At 45.6% G+C, this 25216-nt stretch overlaps 1 protein-coding gene across 1 annotated transcript in view; it reads right to left on the bottom strand.

The window, feature by feature from the left end:
• TOGARAM2 (TOG array regulator of axonemal microtubules 2) overlaps positions 1 to 24429 on the bottom strand; it is a 72186-nt gene extending 47757 nt beyond the window's left edge. The window contains 5 exon segments of the mRNA XM_064294764.1: positions 15913 to 16103; positions 17764 to 17975; positions 19912 to 20193; positions 21865 to 22024; positions 24418 to 24429. Coding sequence (XP_064150834.1) covers positions 15913 to 16103; positions 17764 to 17975; positions 19912 to 20193; positions 21865 to 22024; positions 24418 to 24429 — 857 coding nt within the window.
• Between the last annotated feature and the right edge of the window lie 787 nt (positions 24430 to 25216).

The following is a 25216-nucleotide window of genomic DNA, read 5'->3' as shown; positions in this document are numbered from 1 at the left end:
AGAAGCTGGCACCACAGCCTGACAGCAGGTGGGCAGATATTCACTGTGTATCTAATCCAAGCCAAGCACCATGATCAGCACCAGGGAACAACAGATATGTCTCAATACAGTCCATGCCCTCTAGTGCTCCAAGTTAAATAACAGGATAAGGTTTAAATAAAAGTTAAATAAAATAAACCAGGGAAGGGGGTCAGGAAGTCCATGTGAACAGAGGGCAGAGAAGGCCACTTCCTCTCCTTGTCACTCCAAGGAAGGCAACAAAGACTTTCAAGCAAGAGTAGATGTGAAATTGGGGCTGAAAGAATGCTAGAAACTGAACAGGTGGGGCAAGTGTGAAAGTCATGTTCAGACTGCAGGGATGGTGTGAGGGACAGCCCCTCAGATGGAGGCTCCCAGTCAGAAAAGCACATCCCCGTGGGTCTGGAGGGGAAGGAAGGCTCCTGCAGAAGAGGAGAAGTGTGGAGTGGCAGGCTGGGGATGTGCCCTAAATATCAGACCCAGGAGACTGCTCTTTAAGTTCTTGGCAACAGAAAGTCACCAAAAGTGCAGTGCACAGAGGGGTTGTTGTGCTGGGTAAAAAAAAAAAATTCAAATGGAGAGCAAAAGGCTGCAATGAGACGGGTTGGGGAATATTGCGAGGGGCCAAGAAGGAGCTGGGAAGTGCAAACTGAGAGGAAAAGGAAGGGCAATAGAGGGGTGGGTTTTTGTTTTTGTTTTGTATTTTTGTGTGTTTTAAGAAAGACATAAAGGGATGTGGCAATCTGTTACAAGCCAGAGACAGCAGCGGCAGGAGTCAAAGATGATGCCAAGTTCTGAAGACCAAGAAGAGTGGTTGCACTTTGACAAGGAGGTCCTGAAAGGGAGACAGGTCCCTGGGTGGTACAAACGGTTTTTGCTCATCTACACATGAAAGAGGCAGTTCAAACCCACCCAATGGCACCGTGGAAGAAAGGCCTGGCGATATACTTCCAAAAAATCACAACCACTGAAAACCCTATGGAGCATAGTTCTACTCTGACACATACACGGGGCTGCCACGAGTCAGGATCAACTCAAATATATGGCAAAGGGTTAGGGTTTCTGTTTACATTTTTGTTTTCGGAAGGGAGGTAGACAGTTTGGAGAAACATGAATAGCTCCGTGTTGGCCGTAGTAGCGGGATATTTTCCTTGCTGACCCTATAACACACATCTGCATCAGCCAGGAGAACACCAGAGACGCCCAACAGTAGGATGGAAACACAGAGGGAGCCTGACCTCTAGCGAGGCATCAGGGCTAGAGAGGAATTGCAGAAGTCACCTGCACCCAGGGGATCTCGTAAACCCCAGGCACAGATAAGAGCACCAGGGAAGAATGAAGAGATGGGGCAAAGGGCCCTAGGAAAATTTTCAAGGAAGATTCTATTTAAGAGCTGGATGAAGGCCAGGAGACTGACTAAAAGGTTGAGGGTCAGGTAGAAGGTCAAGAAGGCAAGGAAGAGAAAAGTTCAAAGGCTCAATAACAGTTCAAACAATGCAAGGAAGTTGGGAATAATGAGATCAGAGGAGAGGCCACTGGTCTAGGGCTACCGGCTCACTATAACCACCTATCAGAATGAGGAAGAGGTAGGTGTCTGAGCAGGAAAGAAGGAGGAGATGTCACATGGGAGGAAGGATAGCAGAGCAGCTCACCTGCCTGAGGCTGATGGTGAAAATGGAGCAGAGAACCCAAAACCAGCAGCGGGTACATAGACAGCTACCCCAACAGGGTTGGAAAGACATGGAAATGTGTGCAAGCAGAAGGGAAAGCAGCACGGGAGATGGACTGAGTGAAGAACCTAGAGAGAAATGGAAGGATTCAGTATGCAAAGGACTTAAAGAAATGGGAGAAAAGTTAGTGCTGGCAGGAACACAATCGCAACGCTGCCCCACAGGCCAGGAGCACACACAGACACACACACTTTCTCTGACGGCAGTGTGGATGGACCACAGAGAGATTCCTCACTACCTGAAGAGCACTATCTGTCCCCACTTACAAGCCATAAATACAGAGATCCTCAACCCCACACATTCCCGGCCTTTTTGGGTATAAAGACTCCTTTTAGATCCAAAAGTTTTGTGGACTTCCCACCCACATGACAATGATTTTACTTTTAGTATCCCTTAATCGAGAAAAGGGGGGGGGCAGTGGTAGTTCAGTGGTAGAAGTTTCACCTTCCATGCAGGAGGCCCAGGTTGGATTCCCAACCAGTGAACCTCATGAGCAGCCACCACCTGTCTGTCAGTGGAGGTTTGTGTGTAGCTATGATGATGAACTGGTTTCAGCAGAGCTCACAGACTAGGAAAAAAAGCCTGATGATCTACTTCCAAAAATCAGCCAGTGAAAACCCTATGGAGCAAAATAGTCCAACATGCAACCAATCATGGGGATGGCACACGGCCTGGCAGCTTTTAGTTCCATTGTGCGGGGATGAGATTGCCATAAGTCAGAGGCTGAATGAAAGGCAGCTAACAACAACATTCAAAAAAATACATAATAGGAAGCCAACATGGCACTATAGACAGAAGCACCACACCATCCCTCTACAGCAAAGACCTGAAAAACTAAGTAAAATAGATACAGATGCTGGAACCCTAAGCATCAAATGAAGGGATAAAGAACTCAGCCAAGCACTGAATGGAATAAGACAATGACAGAGAACAGAGAATGAGGAGAGCTACAGAGGGACACAGATTCACTGTCTTGGACCTCAGCCACCAAGAGCAGTGGACAGAGAGTACAGAAAGGCAACTTCACGGAGCTCCTAACAAGAGACAGAGCACTCAGTAACCAGTGTCTTAGTCATCTAGTGCTGCTATAACAGAAATACCACAAGTGGATGGCTTTAACAAAGAGAAATTTATTCTCTCAGAGTCTAGTTGGCTACAAGTCCAAATTCAGGGTGTCCACGCCAAGGGAAGGCTTTCTTTCTCTGTTGGCTATGGAGAAAGGTCCTTGTCATCGATCTTCCCTTGGTCTAGGAGCATTGCAGCACAGGAACCTCAGGTCCAAAGGACAAGGTGTGCTCCCAGCGCTGCTTTCTTGGTGGTATAAGGTCCCCAACTCTCTGCTAGCTTCCTTTCCTTTTATCTCTTGAGATGTAAAAGGTGGTGCAGGCCACACCCCAGGGAAACTCCCTTTACATTGGATCAGGGATGTGATATGGTAAGGGTGTTACAATCCCACCCTGATCCTCTTTAACATAAAATTACAATCACAAAATGTAGGACAACCATAGAATACTGGGAATCATGGCCTAACCAAGTTAATACTACACACATTTTTGGGGAGACATAATTCAATCCATGATACAGGGATACATGCTTTCCCACCCCCAACCCTTCTTCTCTCTACATGGCCTCCACTGATTACCAATGGGCCATGGTTGCTTGGCTAGCTCACTGCTACCCGGGTCCACCTCGCTCCCACTGGCTGGCTCCTTCAGTGCCATTTGTTTGTTTGTTTGTTTGTTTGTTTGTTTGTTTTCCCTTGGCTTTTTTTGCTGGCTTCTTTCTTCTCTCTCTCTCCTCTCCTTCCTTTCCTTTCTCCCGCCCACCTAACCATAAGTGCCATCCCTGCTCCTTCTTGACGGGCTGTACCACACTGCTCGGATAGAGAGCCACCAGCACACAGCCTCCTCAGGTCTGCACCACTCCACCAGCAGGCTCCTTCAGAGCCTTTTTTTAATCTTTCAGTTTCTTCTCTCACCCTTCCTTCCCTTTCTTTCTTCCACCCACTTAGCCCCATGTGCCATCCCTGCCCCTTCTTGATAGGCTGTGCTGTACCACTTGGCTAGAGAGTCTCAGGCACATGGCCTCTCCAGGTCTGTGCCACCCCTGTAGGATGGCTATCTCAGTGCCATATTTTTTATTTTTCTGTATCTTTCCCCTTCTCCTTCTCTTTTCCTTCTACCTCCCATCTAGGCCCTGTGCTGCCTCCACCCCTTCCTAATGGATCACGCTGTGCCACCCAGTAAGAGAGACATCAGCTCAGTACCACCCCAATTCTGCCCACCCCCAACAGCTGACTCCCAAGCACCATATTTATTTTTGTTATTGTTGTTGTTTTTTGTTTGCTTCTCTCTATTTCAATTCTTTCCTTTCCTTTCTCCTGCCCATCTAGTCCAATGCACCACCCACATCCCGTCTTGACAGGCTAAGCCACACCACTCAGCTGGAAAGCCTCCAGCGCATGGCTCACCAGATCTGCTCCACCCCCACCTGCTGAATCCTACTGCACTGCCATTTTATTTATTTTTTCTTTTTCCTTCTTTTTTTTGCTTTTTTTTGTTTGTTTGTTTCTGTTTCTCTTCTTTCTTTCACCCAGTTAGCTCCACACATCAGATCACCTCTCTTCCCTCCTGCCTCTCTGCACTATGCACCAAGCATCATGTTCTGAGTGGGACAGGCATGGACCACGAGACCCCACTCTGCACTGTCCTTGGCCCCACCCCGTTGGCCCCAGTACATGCCACAAGTGACCCATCCCTGCCTGTCCACCCCTGCTGGACCTGCCCTGCTGCACCATAGCTGAGTGACCAGCTCTCCCCTCCTGGGCAAGGTAGTGAGAAGTATTGTGCCCACAGACGAGCAAGTAACAAAGCATGTCCAGCCTGTCTGGCCAGATATCACCAAATAAAACAAAAAAGCTGAATGAAACAAACAAATCTACAATCTATAAACAAAGAAAATAACTCCTGAATTTCCCAAAGACAGCAGACAATATCAAAACATATGGAAAAAAAAAAAAAAAAAAAGGGTGGCTCCAGAAAGCAAACAAAATAAAACACCACTTGACATTCCGGTAGAAGAAAAGGCACTGGAACTGCCTTGCAGGGAATTCAAAACTCTAATTTCAGGACTTTCCAAGACATGAAGGAAAATACAGACAAAAATAAGAAAAAAATAGACAAAACAATTGAATAACTCAGGAAAATAACACAGGAACAAAATGTCAAAATAAACAACCAACTAGAAACCATACAAAAACAGCAATTAAAAATCCAAAAGATAAACAACAAGATTTCAGAAATGGACAATGCAATAGAAGGTTTTAGGAGCAAATTTGAAATAATGGAAAACAGGATCAGTGAAATTGAAGGCAAATCTTTGGATACTAATTTGTTTGAGGAAAAATTAGAGAAAAGAGTTAAGAAACACTGAGAACAATGTGGAATACAATCAAAAGCAAAAATTTGCATGTGATCGGAGTTCCAGAACAGGGGGAGAAAAATGGAAACACAGAGAGGATCATTGAAGATTTGCTAACAGAAAACTTCCTTAATATCATGAAACATGAAAGGTTAACCATCCAAGAAGCTCAACCAACCCCATATAATATAGACCCCAAAAGAAAATCACCAACACATATCATAATCACACTTACTAAAACTAAAGACAAAGAAAGAATCCTGACAGCAGCTCGAGAAAAACAAAAAGTCACATATAAAGGGGAGACAATAAAACTAAGCTCTGATTACTCAGCAGAAATCATGCAGGCAAGAAGGCAATGGGATGACATATGTAAAACCTTGAAAGAAAAAAACTGCCAACCAAAGATAATGTATCCTGCAAAACTCTCGCTCAAATATGATGGCAAAATTAGGACATTTCCAGGCAAACAGAAATTAATAGAATATGTAAAAACCAAACCAAACTTACAAGAACTATTAAAGGTAGTCTTCAGTTAGAAAACCAACAACATCAGACAACAACCTGAATCTAGGACACAGGGCAGCATCGGTCAGACATCAACCTAGGAAATGAACACTCAAGGATAAAACAAAATTAAAAGATTTACAACAGGGAACCAGAGAGGCCAATCTATAAAGGACAACAATGTGAGAACAATAAAAGAGGGAATAAACAGTGTAGCTATAGAACTTTCAAATGGAGACGAAGTCAAGGCATAATCAACTAATAAAAGACTAAGCTTAGGAAGTAGGGGAAATTTCAAGTAGGGGTAACCAAGAAGAAAACCTGTGCATCAAAATAAAGAAGAAAAACATAAACTCCCAGTAAACACAAAATCTACAAAAACAAAAGAAATGAAAAAAAATCCACAAACAGGAGGAATTCAGCGCAGGAGAGTAAAAGAAACAAAGAAAATGTCAGCGCCACAAAAAAAAAAAAAAAAGTACTACAAAATGAGAGCAATAAACTCACACCTATCAATAATCACACTGAACGTAAATACCTTAAATACACCCATAAAGAGACAGAGAGTGACAGAATGGACCTAAAAAAAGGACCCATCAATATGCTGTCTACAAGAGACACAACTTAAAAACAAAGACATAAATATATTAAAAATCAAAGGATGGAAAAAAAATATATCAAGCAAACAGGAACCAAAAAAGAGCAGAGTGGCAATACTAATCTCAGACAAAATAGACTTTAAAACAAAATTCACCATAAAAGTCAAGGAAGGAAATTCTATAATGATTAATGGGACAATCCACCATAATACATACCTACGCACCCAACAACAGGGCTCCAAAATACATAAAATAAACTCTAACAGCACTGAAAAGAGAAATTGGCAGTACCACAATAATAGTAGGAGACTTCAACACACAAACTTGGTAAAGGACAGAACATCTAGAAAGGAACCCAACTAAGATACAGAAGATCTAAAAGCCACAATCAACCAACTTGACCTCATAGACATATATAGAACACTCCACCCAACAGCAAGAAAGTATATATTCTTTTCCAACAGACATGAAATATTCTCCAGACTAAACCACATCTTAGGCCACAAAGCAATCCTCAATAAAATTCAAAACACTGAAATAATACATAGCATCTTCTCTGATCATAACACCTTAAAAGTAGAAATTAATAAGAGGAAGAGCAAGGAAAAAAAAATCAAATATATGGAAACTGAATAATGCCTTGCTTAAAAATTACTGGGTAATAGAAGAAATCAAAGATGGAATAAAAAAACTCCCACAATCAAAAGAGAATGTCCGAGCCAGAGCAATTAGGCTAGATAAAGAAATAAAGGGCATCCAGATTGGCAAGGAAGAAGTAAAACAATCTCTATTTGCAGATAACATGATCTTATACACAGAAAACCCTAAGGAATCCTCCAGAAAACTACTGAAACTAATAGAAGACTTCAGAAGAGTATCGGGATACAAGGTAAACATACAAAAATCAGTTGGATTTCTCTACACCAACAAAAAGAACATCCAAGAGGAAATCACCAAATCGATGCCATTTACAGTAGCCCCCAAGAAGATAAAATACTTAGGAATAAATCTTACCAGAGATGTAAAAGACTTATACAAAGAAAACTACAGTACACTTCTGCAAGAAACGAAAAGAGACTTACATAAGTGGAAGAACATACCTTGCTCGTGGATAGGAAGACTTAACATTATAAACCTGCCTATTCTACCCAAAGTCATCTATACATTTAATGCAATTCCAATCCAAATCCCAATGACATTCTTTAATGAGATGGAGAAACAAATCACCAACTTCGTATGGAAGGGAAAGAGGCCTCGGATAAATTAGGCATTACTGAAAAAGAAAAACAAAGTGGGAGGCCTTACTTTACCTGATTTTAGAACCTATTGTACTGCCACAGTAGTCAAAACAGCCTGGTGCTGGTACAACAATAGATACATGGACCAATGGAACAGAATTGAGAATCCAGACATAAATCCACCCACATATGAACAGTTGATATTTGACAAAGGCCCCAAAACAGTTAAATGGGGAAAAGACAATCTTTTTAACAAATGGTGCTGGCATAACTGGATATCCATCTGCAAAAAAATTAAACAAGACCCATACCTCATTCCTTGCACAAAAACTAACTCAAAATGGATCAAAGACCTAAATATAAAATCTAAAATGATAAAGATCATGGAGGAAAAAATAGGGACAACATTAGGAGCCCTAATACATGGCATAAACAGCATACAAAACATAAAGAATGTAGAAGAAAAACTAGATAACTGGGAGCTCCTAAAAATCAAACACCTATGCTCATCCAAAGACTTCACCAAACAAGTAAAAAGACTACCTACAGACTGGGAAAAAGTTTTTAGCTATGACATTTCTGATCAGCGCCTGATCTCTAAAATCTACATGATACTGCAAAAACTCAACTGCAAAAAACAAATAACCCAATTAAAAAATGGGCAAAAGATATGAATAGACACTTCACTAAAGAAGACATTCAGGTAGCTAACAGATACATGAGGAAATGTTCACAATCATTAGCCATTAGAGAAATGCAGATCAAAACTACAATGAGATTTCATCTCACTCCAACAAGGTTGGCATTAATCCAAAAAACACAAAATAATAAATGTTGGAGAGGCTGTGGAGAGATTGGAACACTTTTACACTGCTGGTGGGAATGTCAAATGGTACAGCCACTTTGGAAATCGATTTGTCACTTCTTTAAAAAGCTAGAAATAGAACTACCAAACAATCCAGCAATCCCACTCCTTGGAATATACCCTAGAGAAATAAGAGCCTTTACAGGAACAGCTATATGCACACCCATGTTTATTGCAGCACTGTTTACAATAGCAAAAAGATGGAAGCAACCAAGGTGCCCATCAATGGATAATGGATAAATAAATTACGGTATATTCACACAATGGAATACTACTCATCGATAAAGAACAGTGAGGAATTTGTGAAACATTTCATAACATGGAGGAACCTGGAAGGCGTTATGCTGAGTGAAATTAAAAACCCAAAATTAGTCAGTTGCAAAAGGACAAATATTGTATAAGACCAGTATTATAAGAACTTGAGAAATAGTTTAAACTGAGAAGAAAACATTCCTTCATGGTTCTGAGAGGGAGGAGGGAGAGGGGGTGGGAGAGGGACATTCACTAATTAGATAGTAGATAAGAACTACTTTAGGTGAAGGGAAAGACAGCACACAATACAGGGGAGGTCAGCACAATTGGACTAAACCAAAAGCAAAGACGTTTCCTAAATAAACTGAATGCTTCGAAGGCCAGTGTAGCAGGGGCAGGGGTCTGGGGACCATGGTTTCAGGGGACATCTAAGACAATTGGCATAATAAAATCTATTAAGAAAACATTCTGCATCCCACTTTGAAGAGTGGCGCCTGGGGTCTTAAACGCTAGCAAGCAGCCATCTAAGATGTATCAATTGGTCTCAACCCACCTGGATCAAAGGAGAATGAAGAACACCAAGGACACAAGGTGATTACGAGCCCAAGAGACAGAAAGGTACACATGAACCAGAAACTACATCATCCTGAGACCAGAAGAGCTAGATGGTGCCCGGCTACAACTGATGACTGCCCTGACAGGGAACACAACAGAGAGCCCCTGAGGGAGCAGGAGAGCAGTGGGGTGCAGACCCCAAATTCTCATAAGACCAGACTTAATGATCTTACTAAGACTAGAAGGACCCCGGTGGTCATGGCCCCCAGACCTTCTGTTGCCCCAGGACAGGAACCATTCCCAAAGCCAACTCTCCAGACATGGATTGGACTGGACAATGGGTTGGAGAGGGATGCTGGTGAGGAGTGAGCTTCTTGGATCAGGTGGACACTTGAGACTACCTTGGCATCTCCTGCCTGGAGGGCAGATGAGAGGGTGGAGAGGGTTAGAAGCTGGCAAAATGGACACGAAAAGAGAAAGTGGAGGGAGAGAGCGGACTGTCTCATTAGGGGGAGGGTAATTGGGAGTGTGTCGCAAGGTGTACAGGGTCTTTGTGTGAGAGACTGACTTGATTTGTAAACTTTCACTTGAAGCACAATAAAAATTTAAAAAAAGAGAGAGAGAATGAAAACACATCATACCAAAACCTTAGGGAACCAGCAAAGGCATTGTTCAGAGTTCAATTTATAGCAATAGATGTACACATCAAAAAAAGGGACAAAATCAAAACATTAGCTATACAACTTGAACAAATAGCGAACAGCAAAACAAGCCCACAGCCACCAGAAGAAAGGAAATAATAAAGATCAGAGCAGAAATAAATGAAGTAGAGAATAGAAAAACAAAAGAAAGAATCAACAAAACCAAGAGTTGTTTCTTTGAAACAATCAACAAAATCGACAAACCATTGGCCAAACTGACAAAAGAAAAACAGGAGAAGAAGCAAAGAACCCAAATAAGAAATGAAATGGGGGACATTAAGACAGATACCACTGAAATAAAAAGGATCATGACAGAGTACTATGAAAAACTATATTCCAACAAATTTGAAAAACTAGAGCAAGTGGACAAATTTCTAGAAATATACTACCTACCTAAACTGACACAAACTAAGTTAAAAAAAAAAATCTGAACAGACCCATAACAAGAGAAGAGATTGAAAAGGTAATTAAAAAAAAAAAAAAAAAAAAACTCCCAGTCAACAAAAAAGCCCTGGCCCAGATGGCTTCACTGGAAAATCCTACCAATCATTCAGAGAAGAGCTTGCACCAGTACTACTCAAACTATTTCAGAACAAGAAAAGGAAGGGACACTTCTGAATTCATTCTATGAAGCCAGCATAGCTCTGATACCAAAGCCAGGCAAAGACACCACAAAAAAAGAAAATTATAGACCAATATCTCTCACAAATATAGACACAAAAATTCTTAACAAAATTCTAGGCAATAAAATTCAGCATCATATCAAAAAAATAATACACCCTGACAAAGTGGAATTCGTACCAGGTACGTAGAGATGGCTTAACATTAGAAAATCAATCAGTGTAATCCACCACATAAATAAAACAAAAGAATCACCATGATCATCTCAATCGACACAGAAAAGGCATTCGGTAAGGTCCAACACCAATTCCTGATAAAAACTCTAAATAAAATAGATGAAGAAGGGAAATTCCTCAACGTAATAAAGGACATCTACACAAAATCAACACCCAACATCATTCTTAATGCACAGAGGCCGAAAACATACCCTCTGAGAACAGGAACAAGACAAGGATGCCCTTTATCACCACTCCTATTTAACATTGTGCTAGAAGTCCTAGCTAGAGCGATAAGGCAAGGAAAAAAAGGGGGGGGGGGCATCCAAATTGGTAAGTGTCTTAGTAATCTAGTGCTGCTATAACAGAAATACAAGTGGATGGCTTTAACAAAGAGAAATTTATTCTCTCACAATCTAGGAGGCTAGAAGACTGAATTCATGGTGCCAGCTCCAGGGGAAGGATTCCTCTCCATGTCATCTCTGAGGAAAGCTCCCTGTCATCAATCTTCCCTGGTCAAGGAGTTTCTCAGCACAGGAAACCTGGGTCCAAAGAATACACTATTCCCCTAACTCTTGTTTCTTAGTGGTATGAGTTCTTCATGTTTCTCTACTCACTTCTCTTTTATATCTCAAAAGAGATTGGCTTAAGACACAACATATTCTTAGAGATTAAGTCCTGTCTCATTAATATCATAGAGGTAGGATTTACAACACACAGGATAATCACATTAGATGACAAAATGGTGGACAATCACACAGTACTGGGAATCATGGGCTAGCCAAGTTGACAGTTATTTTGGGGGGAATACAATTTAATTCATGACAGTAAGGAAGAAGTAAAACTGTCCCTATCTGCAGATGATATGGTACTATACATAGAGAATCCAAAAGACTCACAAGAAAACTATTGAAACTAATAGAAAGAGTCAGCAGAGTAGCAAGATACAGGATCAACAGTTGGATTCCTATACACCAATAAAGAAAACTACAAAAAGGAAATCAGAAAAGCAGTGCCATTTATAATAGCCCCTAAAAAAAATAGAATACTTAGGAATAAATCTAATCAGAAATATAAAAGGCCCACACAAAGAAAACTACAAAACACTACCGCAAGAAACCAATAGACACCTACATAAATGGGAAAACATACCATGCTCATGGATAGGTAGAGTCAACATTGTAACAATGTCAATTCTTCCCAAAACAATCTACAAATACAATGCAATCCTGATCTAAATACCAACAGCATTCTTTAACAAGATGGAAAAACTAATTATTACCTTTACATGGAAAGGAAGGAGGTCCCAGATAAGTAAAGCATTACTGAAGAAAAAGAATAAAATGGGAAGACTCGCACTACCTGACCTCAGAATCTACTCTACAGCTACAGTAGTCAAAACAGTCTGGTGCTGGTACAATGACAGACACATTGACCAAAGGAACAGAATTGAGAACCCAGATGTAAATCCATTCACCTACAGTCACCTGATCTTTGACAAAGGCCCAAAGGCCATCAAATGGGGAAAGAAAGTCTTTTTAACCAACGGTGTTGGCAAAGCTGAATGTCCATCCACAAAAAAAAATGAAACAGGACCCATACCTCACATCACACACAAAAGCTAATTCAAAATAGATCAAAGACCTAAATATAAAATGAAAACTATAAAGATCATAGAATAAAAAATAGGGTCAACGCTACAGGCCCTAATACACAGTATGAACAGGATACAAACTAACAATACACAAACACCAGAAGATAAGCTAGATAACTGTGATTGTTTAAAAATTAAACACTTAGGCTCATCAAAAGATTTCACCAAAGAGTAAAAAGGGAACCTACAGACTGGGAAAAGAAATTTGGCTACGACAAATACAACACAGGTCTAATCTCTAAAGTCTGTAGGAAAAACCAAAACCTCTAAAACAAAAAACAAATAATCCAATTAAAAAATGGACAAAGAATATGAACAGACACTTCACTAAAGAAGACATTCAAGTGACTAACAGACACATGAGGAAATGCTCCCGATCATTAGCCATTCCAAAACCCATTGCTGTTGAGTCAATTCCGACTCATAGCCACCCTATAGGACAGAGTAGAACTGCCCCATAGGTTTCCAAAGAGCACCTGGTGGATTCAAACTGCTGACCTTTTGGTTAGCAGCTGTAGCTCTTAACCACTACGACACCAGATTTTCCCCCAGCCTTTAAAGAAATGCAAATCAAAACCACAATGAGATACCATCTCACCCGACATTACTGGTACCGATCAAAAAAACAGAAAATAACAAATGTTGGAGAGGCTGTGGTGAGATGGGAACTCTTATGTACTGCTGGTGGGAATGCAAAATGGTACAACCATTTTGGAAAACAATGTGGGGCTTCCTTAAAAAGCTGGAAAAAGAAATACCGTACGATGCAGTGATCCCACTCCTAGGAATATATCCTACAGAAATAAGAGCTGTCACGAGAATAGACATATGCATACCCATGTTCATTGCAGCAGCATTCGTAATAGCAAAAAGATGGAAACAACTTAAGTGGCCATCAGCAGACGAATGGATAAACAAACTGTGGTGCGTACACACAATGTAAAACGATGCAACGATATAGAACAATGATGAATCTGCAAAACATCTCACAACATAGATGAATTTGGAAGGCATTATTCGTTGCCAAAAGAATGAACAAATCTGTCTTGGAAGAAGTGGAACCAGAATGCTCCTTAGAAGCAAGGATGGCGAGAAAGCATCTCACATACTTTGGACATGTTGTCAGGAGGGATCAGTTCCTGGAAAAGGACATCATGCTTGGTAAAGTACAGGGTCAGCAGAAAAGAGGAAGACCCTCAAGGAGATGGATTGACACAGTGGCTGCAACAATGGGCTCAAACATAATAACGATTGTAACGATGGTGCAGGACCAGGTAGTGTTTTGTTCTGTGGTGCATGGGGTCAGAATCGACTCAACGGCACCTAACAACAACAGCAACATGCTGAGTGAATAAGTCAATCGCAAAAGGACAAACACTGTGTGAGACCACTATTATAAAAACTCATGAAAAGGTTTACACACAGAATGAAACAATTTTGATGGTTACAGGGGAGTGGAGGTGGTCAGGAGGGAAAAACACTAGATAGACAATAGGTAAGTGGTAACACTGGTGAAGGGTAACACAGTACACAATACCAGGGAAGTCGGCACAACTTGACCAAGGCAAGGTCATGGAAGCTCCACACACACATCCAAATTCCCTGAGGGACCAAATTACTGAGCTGAGGACTGTGGGGATATCGTGGTCTTGAGGGATATCTAGCTCAATTGGCATAACATAGTCTACAAAGAAAATGTTTTATATCCGACTTGGTGAGTAGTGTCTGGGGTCTTAAAAGCTCATGAGCAGACATCTAAGATAGTCCACTGGTCCCACCCCCATCTGGAGCAAGGGAGAATGAAGAAAACCAAAGACACAAGGAAAAGATTAGTCTAAAGGACTAAGGGACCACATCTACCACAACCGCCACCAGACTGAGTCCAGCACAACTAGATGGTGCCCGGCTACCACCACGGACTGCTCTGACAGGGATAGCAATGGAGGGTCCTGGACAGAGTTGAAGAAAAATGTAGAACAAAATTCTAACTCATGAAAAAAGACCAGACTTACTGGTCTGACAGAGACTGAAGAAACCCCGAGAATATAACCCCTAGACACCCTTTTAACTCAGTACTGACATTGCTTCTGAGATTCAACTTTCAGCCAAAGATTAGACAGGCCCATAAAACAAAATGAGACAAAATGGGCACACCAAGCCAGGGGCAAGGACGAGAAGGCAGGAGGGGACAGGAAGCTGGTAATAGGGAACCCAAGGTCGAGAAGGGGAAAATGTTGACATGTTGTGGGGTTGGCAGCCAATGTCACAAAACAGTATGTGTATTGTTTAATGAGAAACTAATTTGCTCTATAAACCTTCAACTAAAGCGCAATAAAAAAAATACATAATAACAAAGAGCTACCATGAATTCAATGGTGCTTTAAAATAGTTTCTATTTTATTCATCATTACAGCAACCACATACACTTGGAAACTCGAAGAAGATAGAGATTTGAGGCCTTATTTATTGCACCTGAACAGTGGCATCACTAGGAGGGTGTGGGGGATGCAGACTGCACCAAGTGACACTGTCAGAAGGGGTGACACCAAAATGACTGCCTATAAAATTTTTGTGCAGTGTTTCAGCAGAAATTTATTATTTTTTATAACAATACCCTGTACACCTACTCCTCACTTATCGGCTGTCTCATTATCCAACATTTCACATTTACAATAGTAAAAAATTTAGTCTCCAACTATTTTGCATGTTAACAACATACATCCAGCAATAATGAACATCAAGGTGCAAGGCAAATATAACACTGGCTGTGATGGTTAATATTATGTGTCAACTTGGCCGGGCCATGATTCTCAGTGGTTTGGCATTTATGTAATGATGTAATTTGGCAGTTACGTGATGATGTAATTTGACAGTTATGTAATGATGTAGTCATCTTCCATTTTGTGATCTGATGTGGTCATCCTCCATTTTCACATAATGCCAATTTTTTGCATAATGACCGGGTCTTTGGAACCTAACTACTTCAGTAAATGATGCGTGGGTGTAGTTAGTTACAACAACAACAAAAAATTTTGCAGGCCCAGCTTACGTGTATCAATATACAAGGCTAACTTACTTTTTGAACCTTCTAGTGCCCTCCAGTCAAAGCAGTCATTATTACCCAATTACAATGATGCTTCAAATCACACAGTTTTGTCTGCATGCACTACAAGTCCACACTGTTGTTTTCATTGTTGCCAGTGTTCTGTAGTCGCTGATTTTGTCAAATTTTCTGGTGTTTTAGCTACAACATTGTGGTAATTTGCATGGGATGGATAATACTGTGAGTTTCATCAGGTGACACCAACCCTCGTTTTGCCACTGCACCTGCACACTCAGCCTAGTGGAGTCAAAGATCAGGGAAACCTTGGCAACGATGCTGTGGCCTCCCCAGGTCTGTAGCCCACAAGTTGGGGACGTTGCCCTTCACACACCTGGTGCCCCCAGAGCTCTGACCTGGCATGAAGTTTCAGCCATAGGGAGGCAGGCAAATCCTGGGGGAATGAAGGGAGAAGAGCTTGACTTAGGACCCCTTACCGTGTATGTGGGGCCCTCAGAGCCGTGAGGATGTCCTGGCCTGGAGGCAAGGGGTTGGGAAGGCAGCAGGATGCACCAGAGGAGGTCTGAGCAGGCAGCTGGGCCTTGGGGATGGGCGGAATCACAATGCCTCCCAGAGACTTCCGCATCTTCTCATCACTGCAGTGCAGGTATTGTGGGGAGATCTGTACCTGGACAAGGGGAGGGTATTATGGATGAAATTGTGCTCCCCAAAATATGTATTGAAGTCCTGGCCCCTGTACCTATGAATGTGATTCTGTTTGGAAATAAGATTTTCTCTGTTATGCTAATTAGGCCAACCCTGAGTGTGGTGGGTTCTAAACCTAATCACCTCTGAGTTATAAAAAGAGTGGAAAAGACATAGAGACACACACACAGGGTGGTGGGGGTGCCACACGAAGACAGACACACAAGGCTGATGCAGCTACAAGCCCAGGAACACCAAGAATTGCTGAAGCTTCTAGAAGATGACATAGACAAAGAAGGACCTCCCCCTAGAGCCGCTCCCTGAATTTGGACTTTTAGCCCTCAGAAATGTGAGAAAATAAATTTCCGCTCTTCAAAACACCCACTTGTGCTATCATTTGTTACAGCAGCACTAGGAAACGAAGATGGAGGCAAGGGTTCTGGCCCATGGGAACATCCCACTCTGGCTGCTTGCCTTCCAGCACCCCACACTGTGTGGTCTCTGTGGGGAGCCCCCTAGGGCGAGAGTGCTGGAAGGTATCCTCCTTTTCTCTTCACAATATACACAACTCTGGGGCCCCCAGAAAGCACATGGATCCTTCCTGCTCCAGGTAAAAAGGCTGCAAGGGTGTTCCCTCAACCCCACTCCGCACCCTTTTCTTGTTGCTATTATTCATTTTTCTGTTCTTCTCGTTTCAGAAAAATCCTAGCGCATCCAAGGTGGAAGTGACCTGCAAGAAGGTCTAGTGCAGCCCCCTCTTTCTATGGATGTGCAAACCGGGGTCCAGAGGGGAAGTACTTGCCCAGGGTCACGCAGCCATCAAGGGGAGAACCCAGCAGAGCCCACCTCTCCTGAGTCCTAGCCCAGCATTCTTTCCCTTCCTCCATACTCCCTGGCTTAAAATGGAGTCAGAAAGCATAAAGAATTCTGAAACATTTAGACAGGAGAGGGCCTAGGGACCACCAAATCTAGGACAAGTGGTCATGCAGCCTCTGCTTGAGTACTTCCAGGAACAGGGAGCTCATTACCTCCAGGGCAGTCACAGAGAACTCCAAGGGTCCCAGCTAGAAAGGTTTTAGATGCTCGGGGAAGGTGAGATGGAAGTCCTCAGTCTCTCCCAGTGCCCTCCCCTCATTCTTGGTGGCAGCTCCTGAGACAGCTCCAGAGAACCGCAGGACCTCAGAACACAGGTTGCCAAGCATGGATGGCATAGTCCAATTCCTCATTCCACCACCGAAGAAAATGGGGGAAAGGAAGTAGCTTGCCCAAGTTCACTCAGTGAGTTAGCGTGGTGCTAAGGCTAGATCCCAGCTTCCTCCTTTCTGTCCCTTTCCCTGTTCCTGGTGGGTGAAATGGAGGAGCTGCACAGCATGGCCCAGAGGCAGCTGGGGGGCAGCCGTAGTCCTCCAAGTCATAATTCCAGATCACTCCACCCTGCCCCTCCTCCACCCCATAGGAGGAGGGCAGCCCAGACCACCCCTACACTTCCCCATCCAGGGAATTTCTCTGAGGTCCAGACCCAGAGTACTCCAGGGTCAAAGTATGCTTCCCCAGCCCTCACCATTCCCAGAAAAAATGAAGGAAAGACAGAAGAACAGGGAGGTATGAGAAGCTGCAGGCAAGACTCATCGTAACTGTGTTACCTCTTGGGCACCAGGTCTCAGCTCCTGGGGACCCTGGCTACTTCTGGGTGGGTCCAGGCCCTTCTCCTTGGCTCCACCAGCCTCAGGGGTGGTAGGGATGCTCTGGATGGGCGGCATCGGCCTGGGCACCCTCAGCAGTTTCTGAGAGGTGGCGTGGGGGACAGCACTCCTCAGGGGAGCTCCTTTGAGGCCTCCCCCAGAATCCAGAGAGGCTGTATGGGGTGGAGATGGGAAACAAGTTAGTCCCAGGAAAATGGGGGGATGGGATCCACCCCCAGCTCCACACCCACACTAGGGTGAGCAAGCAGACGGTGCTCCGTGCCTTTTTCATTCCTGCAAAATTTGCCAATCAAAGTCACTGATTTAAAATTTGGAGGCAGTGTGGGTAGGCAGGGAACCATCAGCTCTAGATGAGGCATGTAGACCAGCGGGCTTATCCTGACCTGACATGCGAGAGCTCCGCGGCTGCACAAGTCACTACTCTGACCCCCATGTGCTCTCTGGAAGTGAAAGTGACTGCATCACAGAGTTGTCACACAATTCGATGACATCGTTTCTAAAATGCCAAGCAGGTGTCTGGCCCATGATATGACAGGTGACAATGAATTACTCCCACTCCCTTTCCTTTTCAGCTAATGATGTGGGGATACAGATGCTTTGACACAGGGACGCTCTGACATAGTCTAAAAGACACACTTCCAGTTCTTAATTAATAACCTGTGCACCCGTGGCAGCATCCCCCATGCCATTCCTAGGACAAAGGCACAGGACAAGAGGGACAGGCATGGGCTAAGAGCTCAGAATTATCTTTGCAAACATTGTTGGCGGCTGGGGGGGTGGGTGTGAGAAACTTAGCACTTTAACTTCCAACCGCCATTTTACTCCAGCTACATCAAAATGGCTGCATCAAAACCACCAAGTCAAAGTATCTGCTTTGCTCCCCGCACACCCCCACCCTGCCCAGAATGCCTGCTGTTCCCTTGCCCACTGTGTGTTGCTGTCAGCACTGTTGGTGTGTTGAGGGGACAGAGGTAAGGGGAGTGGTCACAGGCCAGTAGCATGGCTACCTCGGCCCCCACCTGAGCAACTGCACAGAGAAGCCAGCACAGTCCCAACACAGGGTGGCAGGGCAGCCTCAGCCCTGTTCCGGCTGTCAGAGATCCCTGTCCCCATGCATTTGCTGAGGGTCTTGATGAGTCATGGATCACTTTCAGGGCTCTCAGTTTCCCCATCTGTACACTGGGTAGAGCAACTCAGATATGAACTGGCCTGTTTACCTGGTTTATCTACTACCCAGATGAGAGGGAAATATAAAGTGCCCACTATTCAGCCCTTCACTCCTCTCCTACAAACATTTCTTGAGAACCTCCAATTTGCCTAGCAACTGCACCTAACACTGAGGACTCGGTCCTTGCCCTTATGGAGCTCACAGTCAAGTACAAGATCCTGATTTTAAACAAATACTCACACAAATAAATATACCAATGAAAACTGTGAGAGGGCCTAAGAGGAAATACCTAGGCCTTCTTTGAGAGAATCACATGGACAAATGCAGATTGTGGAATCAGGGAGGCCTCTCTGAAGAAGGCTTTCAGGCCGAGACCCAAGGATGAGTACAAGTTAGCCAGGTGGGGAAAGAAGGGAGGGTGGGAGCAACAGCAGGCTCTAAAGGCCAAGGCAGGGAGGCCCACCTGCTCAAGGAACTGGAAGACCAGTGTGTCTGACATCCAGAGAGCAAGGGGGGCAGACTCAGGCGAGGCTGGAACCACAGAAGGCCTTATGCACGTGGGAATACTAGAATCTCACTCCACATGCATCGGATAATCATTGGGTGTTTTTAAGTATATTTGGTGGGAGAGGAGGACAAAATATGATCAGATTTGTGTTTAAGAAGGGTTCCTCTGGAGAAAACGCTAGAAGGAGGCAAGGGTGGAAATGGGAAAGCCAGCTGGGGATTGCTGCTGAGGCCCAGGTAGTCCAAGGAGGTAGCCCAGGATAGAGAGAGAGGATGCTTGCGGGGCACCCCTAGACCAGCCTCCAGTGGATCTCAGCATGCCACCTGTCGACCCCCTGAGCCTACTGCCCGGGTGGCCTGGGGTTCCTGGTCTTGAGGTGGTAGGCGGCAGGTGGGCAGGGCCCAGGGCTCACCTCGGGAGGATGCTGCCAAGCCCTCTGACAGCCTCCTCTTCTTGAGCTTGTCCTTGATCTGGATGGTGTCCCGGACCACACTGCTGGCCTCCGACTCCAGCGAGGGGAGGGTTGAGAAGGGAGGAGGCCCCAAAGGCAGGGCCACCAGGCCCCTGGGGTGGCCATTCCTGGCCTGCCAGCCCTTCAAAGGGGTATCCAGCTTGAAGCTGCCAGAATCCCCAGGTCCACTAAGGAGCTGTGATGGCTTCTCCAGCAGGGTATTCGGCACAGACTGGAGGGAGGCTGAGGGAGACAAAGGCATGAGTGGCTGGGCACACAGTGTCCGGGTGCCACCAGGCACCAGCAAAATCTTTGTGGTTGGAACAGTCAGCCACTCGCCTGGTGAACCCCAGCACTCAAGGTCTCAGACGCTCCTTCACCAATTCATTCACTCGACAGTGTCTATGAAGCACCTAATCTGAACCAGGCCTGAGCCACGAGGTATTTTGGAGACAAAAGGGAGATCAGATACGCAGTCCTCTGACAGCAGAGACAACGGGCTAGACATGCTTATGAACAGGCCTGCCGAGGGACCACCATCCATCCATCTCTGCATTCCAACACATGCATTCCGTATAACTGAGCACCTGGCATGTACCAACCCCAGATGGAAATGAGAAGTCCAGGTGATTCCATGCTCACACGGAGACACAAACTTATCCAATGGCTCACTCAGCAAACATTTAATAATCATCTACTATGTGCAAAGCAGGAGCCCCTGGGTGTGTAAACAGTTAACGCACTCAGCTGCTAACAGCAAAGTTGGAGATTCGAGTCCACCCAGAAGCACCTCAGAAGAAAGGCCTTTTGATCTACTCCAGAAAAATCAGCCACTGAACCCCGTTTGGAGCACAGTTCTGACACACACGATGTCACTAGGAGTTCGAGCCGACTCAACAGCAACGGGTTTTTTATGCACCAAATAATTTTGAAATACCAACTGGGCAGCGGAGATACAGATGTAAGTGAGGCCTGGTCTTTGTCTGTAAATAGGAACATCACAAGGTAAAAAGTGAGACATGCAGTAGAGAGAGATGAACAAAATGCCTTGTGCACTTAGAGGAGGGAGAGGCTGGTCTGGAAAACACGCATGAAGTGGTGGCCTTTGATCTGGGCCTTGAAGGAGCCCTGAACATGGAGGCACAGGGGAAGCACAGACAGGCAGACCGGCTTGCAGAATCACTGTTCCACCCGCAGCCTCAAGGAGGCCTTTGAAGCCACAGACCTGCTACCCGGCGCACAGGTACTGGACTGGGACTGGACCCCCAGACCAAGCACAGCCCAACTCTGCACCAGCCCCTGGTGTGTGGGAGCTGGCCTGAAAGCTGTGCCCCATCACGGATGAGGGTGATTAATTGGAGCATTCGCTTCTCCACCCAGACACTGTGGGCAGAGGACAGCTCGCAGCTGGAGGCTAGAGTGGAAAGTCACCAAGTAGGAACTGGCAGAGAAGCTAAGTTTCACGTCATGAAAATCACCACCACAGCAAGAGCTGGCACACTGGATGTGCCCACTTCCCCAACTCCACCCAGGGTGTTGACTGCCTCCCAGTTCCTAAGGCGAGGGGCCTCAAGGGGCAGCAGACCACGGGCAGGATGCTTGCATAAATGCCCATCTCCGTATTCCTGCACACCCCCCTCAATACACCTCCATCCCCTGAGGTGCAGAATTGAAAGAACCTACCTAAAACTAAAGAGCATTTTCAGCAGGGGCCACAGTAAAGCTAGCATCTATCTGCAGGTCGCCTTGGAACACGGCCAGGCATCTAAGCACACTCCTTTCCAGATCTCCAATCTGCCCTGAGTCAGTGGCCCTGACAGGGCAGCTGCTAGGTGGACCTCCCATTCTTTGGCCAAAGTCGCCCTAGAGGCCACCCAGGGCACCTCTTGGCTTGGCCAGGTTGGCGCATTTCACCTTCTTCATAGGCCTGAAGGCTGGAACTCATGCTGCCACTCGGGAGCGCAGGCAGCCCAGCACTAGTTCGAGGGACACTTTCATAGTACACGGCCACCGAAGCCAGAGCCTTGGCTGGGGACAGACCATAAGGAGAGCAGCATCTTAGAGTCCTCTGAGACCAGGGCAGGGAGCAAACAGACCACAGGTGTCATGCCCCTGAGCACCTGCAACTAGGGGAGGCTCCACCCATCACAGCCCCTAACCAAAAAAGTCTAAAGGCATGCAACCTGTCCCCCCAAATCAGACTGGCCCTCATAGCGGGCCTGCCACCTGAGCCCAGACAGCCCGGATACCCACGGTCTCCACTACATTCCCCACACGCTTGTCTTCCCAGTCCTCTCAGGCTAGCTGCTCCCTCTTTGCTCACACTCAGCTTGCCTTTGCCCTCCTGGCTCTGCCCCAACCCTCTGACCATGCCTCCTCTGTCTCCTCCGTAGGCTCCCCTTCTCCACCAACCAACCACCCTGAGCCCTGGCATCCTGGCCTCCGTCCGCCACACATATCACGCTAGCTGCTCTCACGGGCCACCTGCTCACTGCCATGCCTTCAGTGATCACCCACATGTGGAACTTCCCTGAACCTGCATCTTCTGCCTGACCCCCGCACCGCCACCCCGCGCCTGCAGAGAAGAACATCAGGTCATCTGCAAATCTCCCCTCCCTTGGAATTCCTCAAGCACCGCGTGAGCACCTGTCCTCTTATCATCTCAGCCTCCCCCAGCCAGCCACTGGCAGGCATTGATTGAGTGCTCCCTCTGTGCAGGGAGGTGCTAAGCCCTGATGACACGACAGTGGCCAGGCTGACTCAGTCCTTGCCCGCAGTGGGGCCTGCAGTCAGCTGGGGAGGGTGATGATTATCAAGCAATAATGCTGGGGGGAGGAAGGACTGTGAGCCTGAACAGCAGAGCAGCTACCCAAGCCAAGGGCAGGGACAGGAAAAGCTTCCCAGAGGAAGCATCACTGGTCTGAGAACTCAACAAGAAGCAAGGATCCACTGGGAACAGCAAAGGGCTGCCCTGAGGCATCCGTTCCTTTCAAAAGTTTTCCCTGGCCTCCCTGCTCCCACAGCACCTCAGGCACCTTGTTTTACACCCCAAACTAAGGTGTCAGATGGAGGTGCCCGTTTTACACTCACCTCTCCATACATCTATCTCCTGCCCTGCCCTGTGGCATCCTCGGGGCAGGGACCAGGTCTTGTTTATTTTAGTATCATAGTCCCTGGGTAGTGCAAATGGTTAATAACACTCAGCTGCTAACTGAAAGATGAGTGGTTCGAGTCTATCCAGAGGTGCCTTGGAAGAAAGGCCTAGCAATCTACTTCTGAAAAATCAATCACTGAAAACCCTGTGGAGCGCAGCTCTGCTCTGACGCACATGCGGTCACCATGAGTCAAAGGCCACTCAATGACAACTGGTTACCTGACACCCAGTAGGTGCTTTAAAAAGATGTGTGAGCTGAGCCCTTGGTCCTACACCCTCCTGGCCTAGCCCCTCCCGAGCAAACTTGAGAACCTCCATGAGACTCTTACTCACCACATGGAGAAGGCCCCACACAGGTGGAAACCCAGAGCACCCACCCCAAGGCTGAAAAGTCTTTGGGGATCAAGAGTCTGGGCTCCAGACCTGTTTCTGCCACCTGTATGACCTTGAAGAAATAAGTTAATCTCTATGAATCTGTAAAACAAAGGAGTTGGACAAAGCTGGGCTTCACACACTATGTCCCCCAGAAAGCAGCAGCCTAAAGAATTGGAGGCTGTTTTTCAATGTTGACAAAAAATCATATTAATGAATAACATCTTCATTTTCTATCTAGATTTGTAGATTTTCCTTAAGCCTTCAGCACTTCCCTAATATCGAGCAGTATCTGATTTAGCACTAAATTATGCAGTTGTTTTGTTTTCATATTAATACATCAAAGCCCCAGAGGGTTCCGTCCTGGGTATCCTGATATTGTTTCCTGAGAGGTCCTGCTTTCAGGCATTCTGTGGTTCTCTACAGTTCTTCCAAATGGTCATCTGGCCCCTGCTTTAACCCCTCACAAGCAACCCATTTCCTCCAGGGCAGGACTGACCCCTCACTTTCCAGAGGTCTATGGTCACACAACTGGCCCCCAAGTAGCAGAGCCAGGCCTAGAACCCCGTTTTCTGATGCCAGTCTGCTATACACTGTTCCCATTGTTCTGCCTGACCAGCTAAGTAAAAGGGCTCATCCAGCCCTCCCTGAGGTCTCAGCCCCACATCCTCTACCCACACACAGACTCCAACCACAGAAATGTGTCAGCCCCTCAGCCACTGGAGACCAAGCTCAGCATAAGTCCCTGGAATACTCTGGGCCCCTCTGCAGGCCAGGAAGCTACCCAGACACCATGCTCAGCGGGAGAGCTGGACCAAGTTAGGCAGGCACAGCCACCTGACAAAACTCCCAGACAGAGCATAGAAGACCCTAGCTCCCATGGCCCATCCCACTCCCAGCCTGGGAAGCACCAGGAACAGGCCTCCCTAGGTGCCCCTTACCTGGGGGGACATCATCGCGTGTGCCCATGCCCAGGTGGAGAAGGTGCCTGGGAGGTGGTCCAGAGGCAGCAGCTTCTTACTGGTCTGGGAGTACAGTCCTCAGGGGTCGAGAGGGGTCCAACCTGGAACATCCAGGGACCTGTGGTGGAGCGGAGTAGACAGACATCAGTAAAAACAAAGAAACACTTTCTAAACTGCTTCACTGACAACCCTGATTGGTGCAAATGGTTGAGCACTTGACTGATAACCAAAAGGTTGGCGTGAGCCCAACCAGAGGCACCTCAGAAGAAAGGCTTGGTGATCCACTTCCAAAACATCAGCCACTGGAAACCCTGTGGAGCACAGTTCTACTCTGACACACATGGGGTAGCCATGAGTGGGAGTCTACTCGACAGCAACTGAGTTGGGTTTTTTTGGTTTATGAACTGCTTCACAGCATGCCTGTCAGGAGCTAAAACATTCTTCTAATCTGCCACTGGACCTACTGACACTTCTTTTTCTGACATTTTCACTCTCTCAAATGCTTCAGAGTGTCTAAGTACCAGCCTGCTTGTCTCTGTGGGAGAGCTCATTAGGACGGCGTCAAAGGAACCAATCAACCTGTCTTCTTCACTTGGCGTTTGGACATGGACACCTCTAGGGTCTCGGGGAAGGTGGAATTCTCCAAGGCAGAGTCTGATATTTTGTTTCTCCTTCAGCTTCTGTTTTCTTCAAAGCCAATTACTCTCAGGTGAAACGCTCACCAACAGATGAAATACTACTGTGAAATACTACTCAGCCATGGAGAGAAATGAAGTCC

This window comes from Loxodonta africana, chromosome 12 (assembly GCF_030014295.1).
Source record: "Loxodonta africana isolate mLoxAfr1 chromosome 12, mLoxAfr1.hap2, whole genome shotgun sequence".
Lineage (NCBI taxonomy): Eukaryota > Metazoa > Chordata > Mammalia > Proboscidea > Elephantidae > Loxodonta > Loxodonta africana.
Note: the sequence above shows the minus strand (reverse complement) of the source record. Positions and strands in the feature narration are given on the sequence as shown.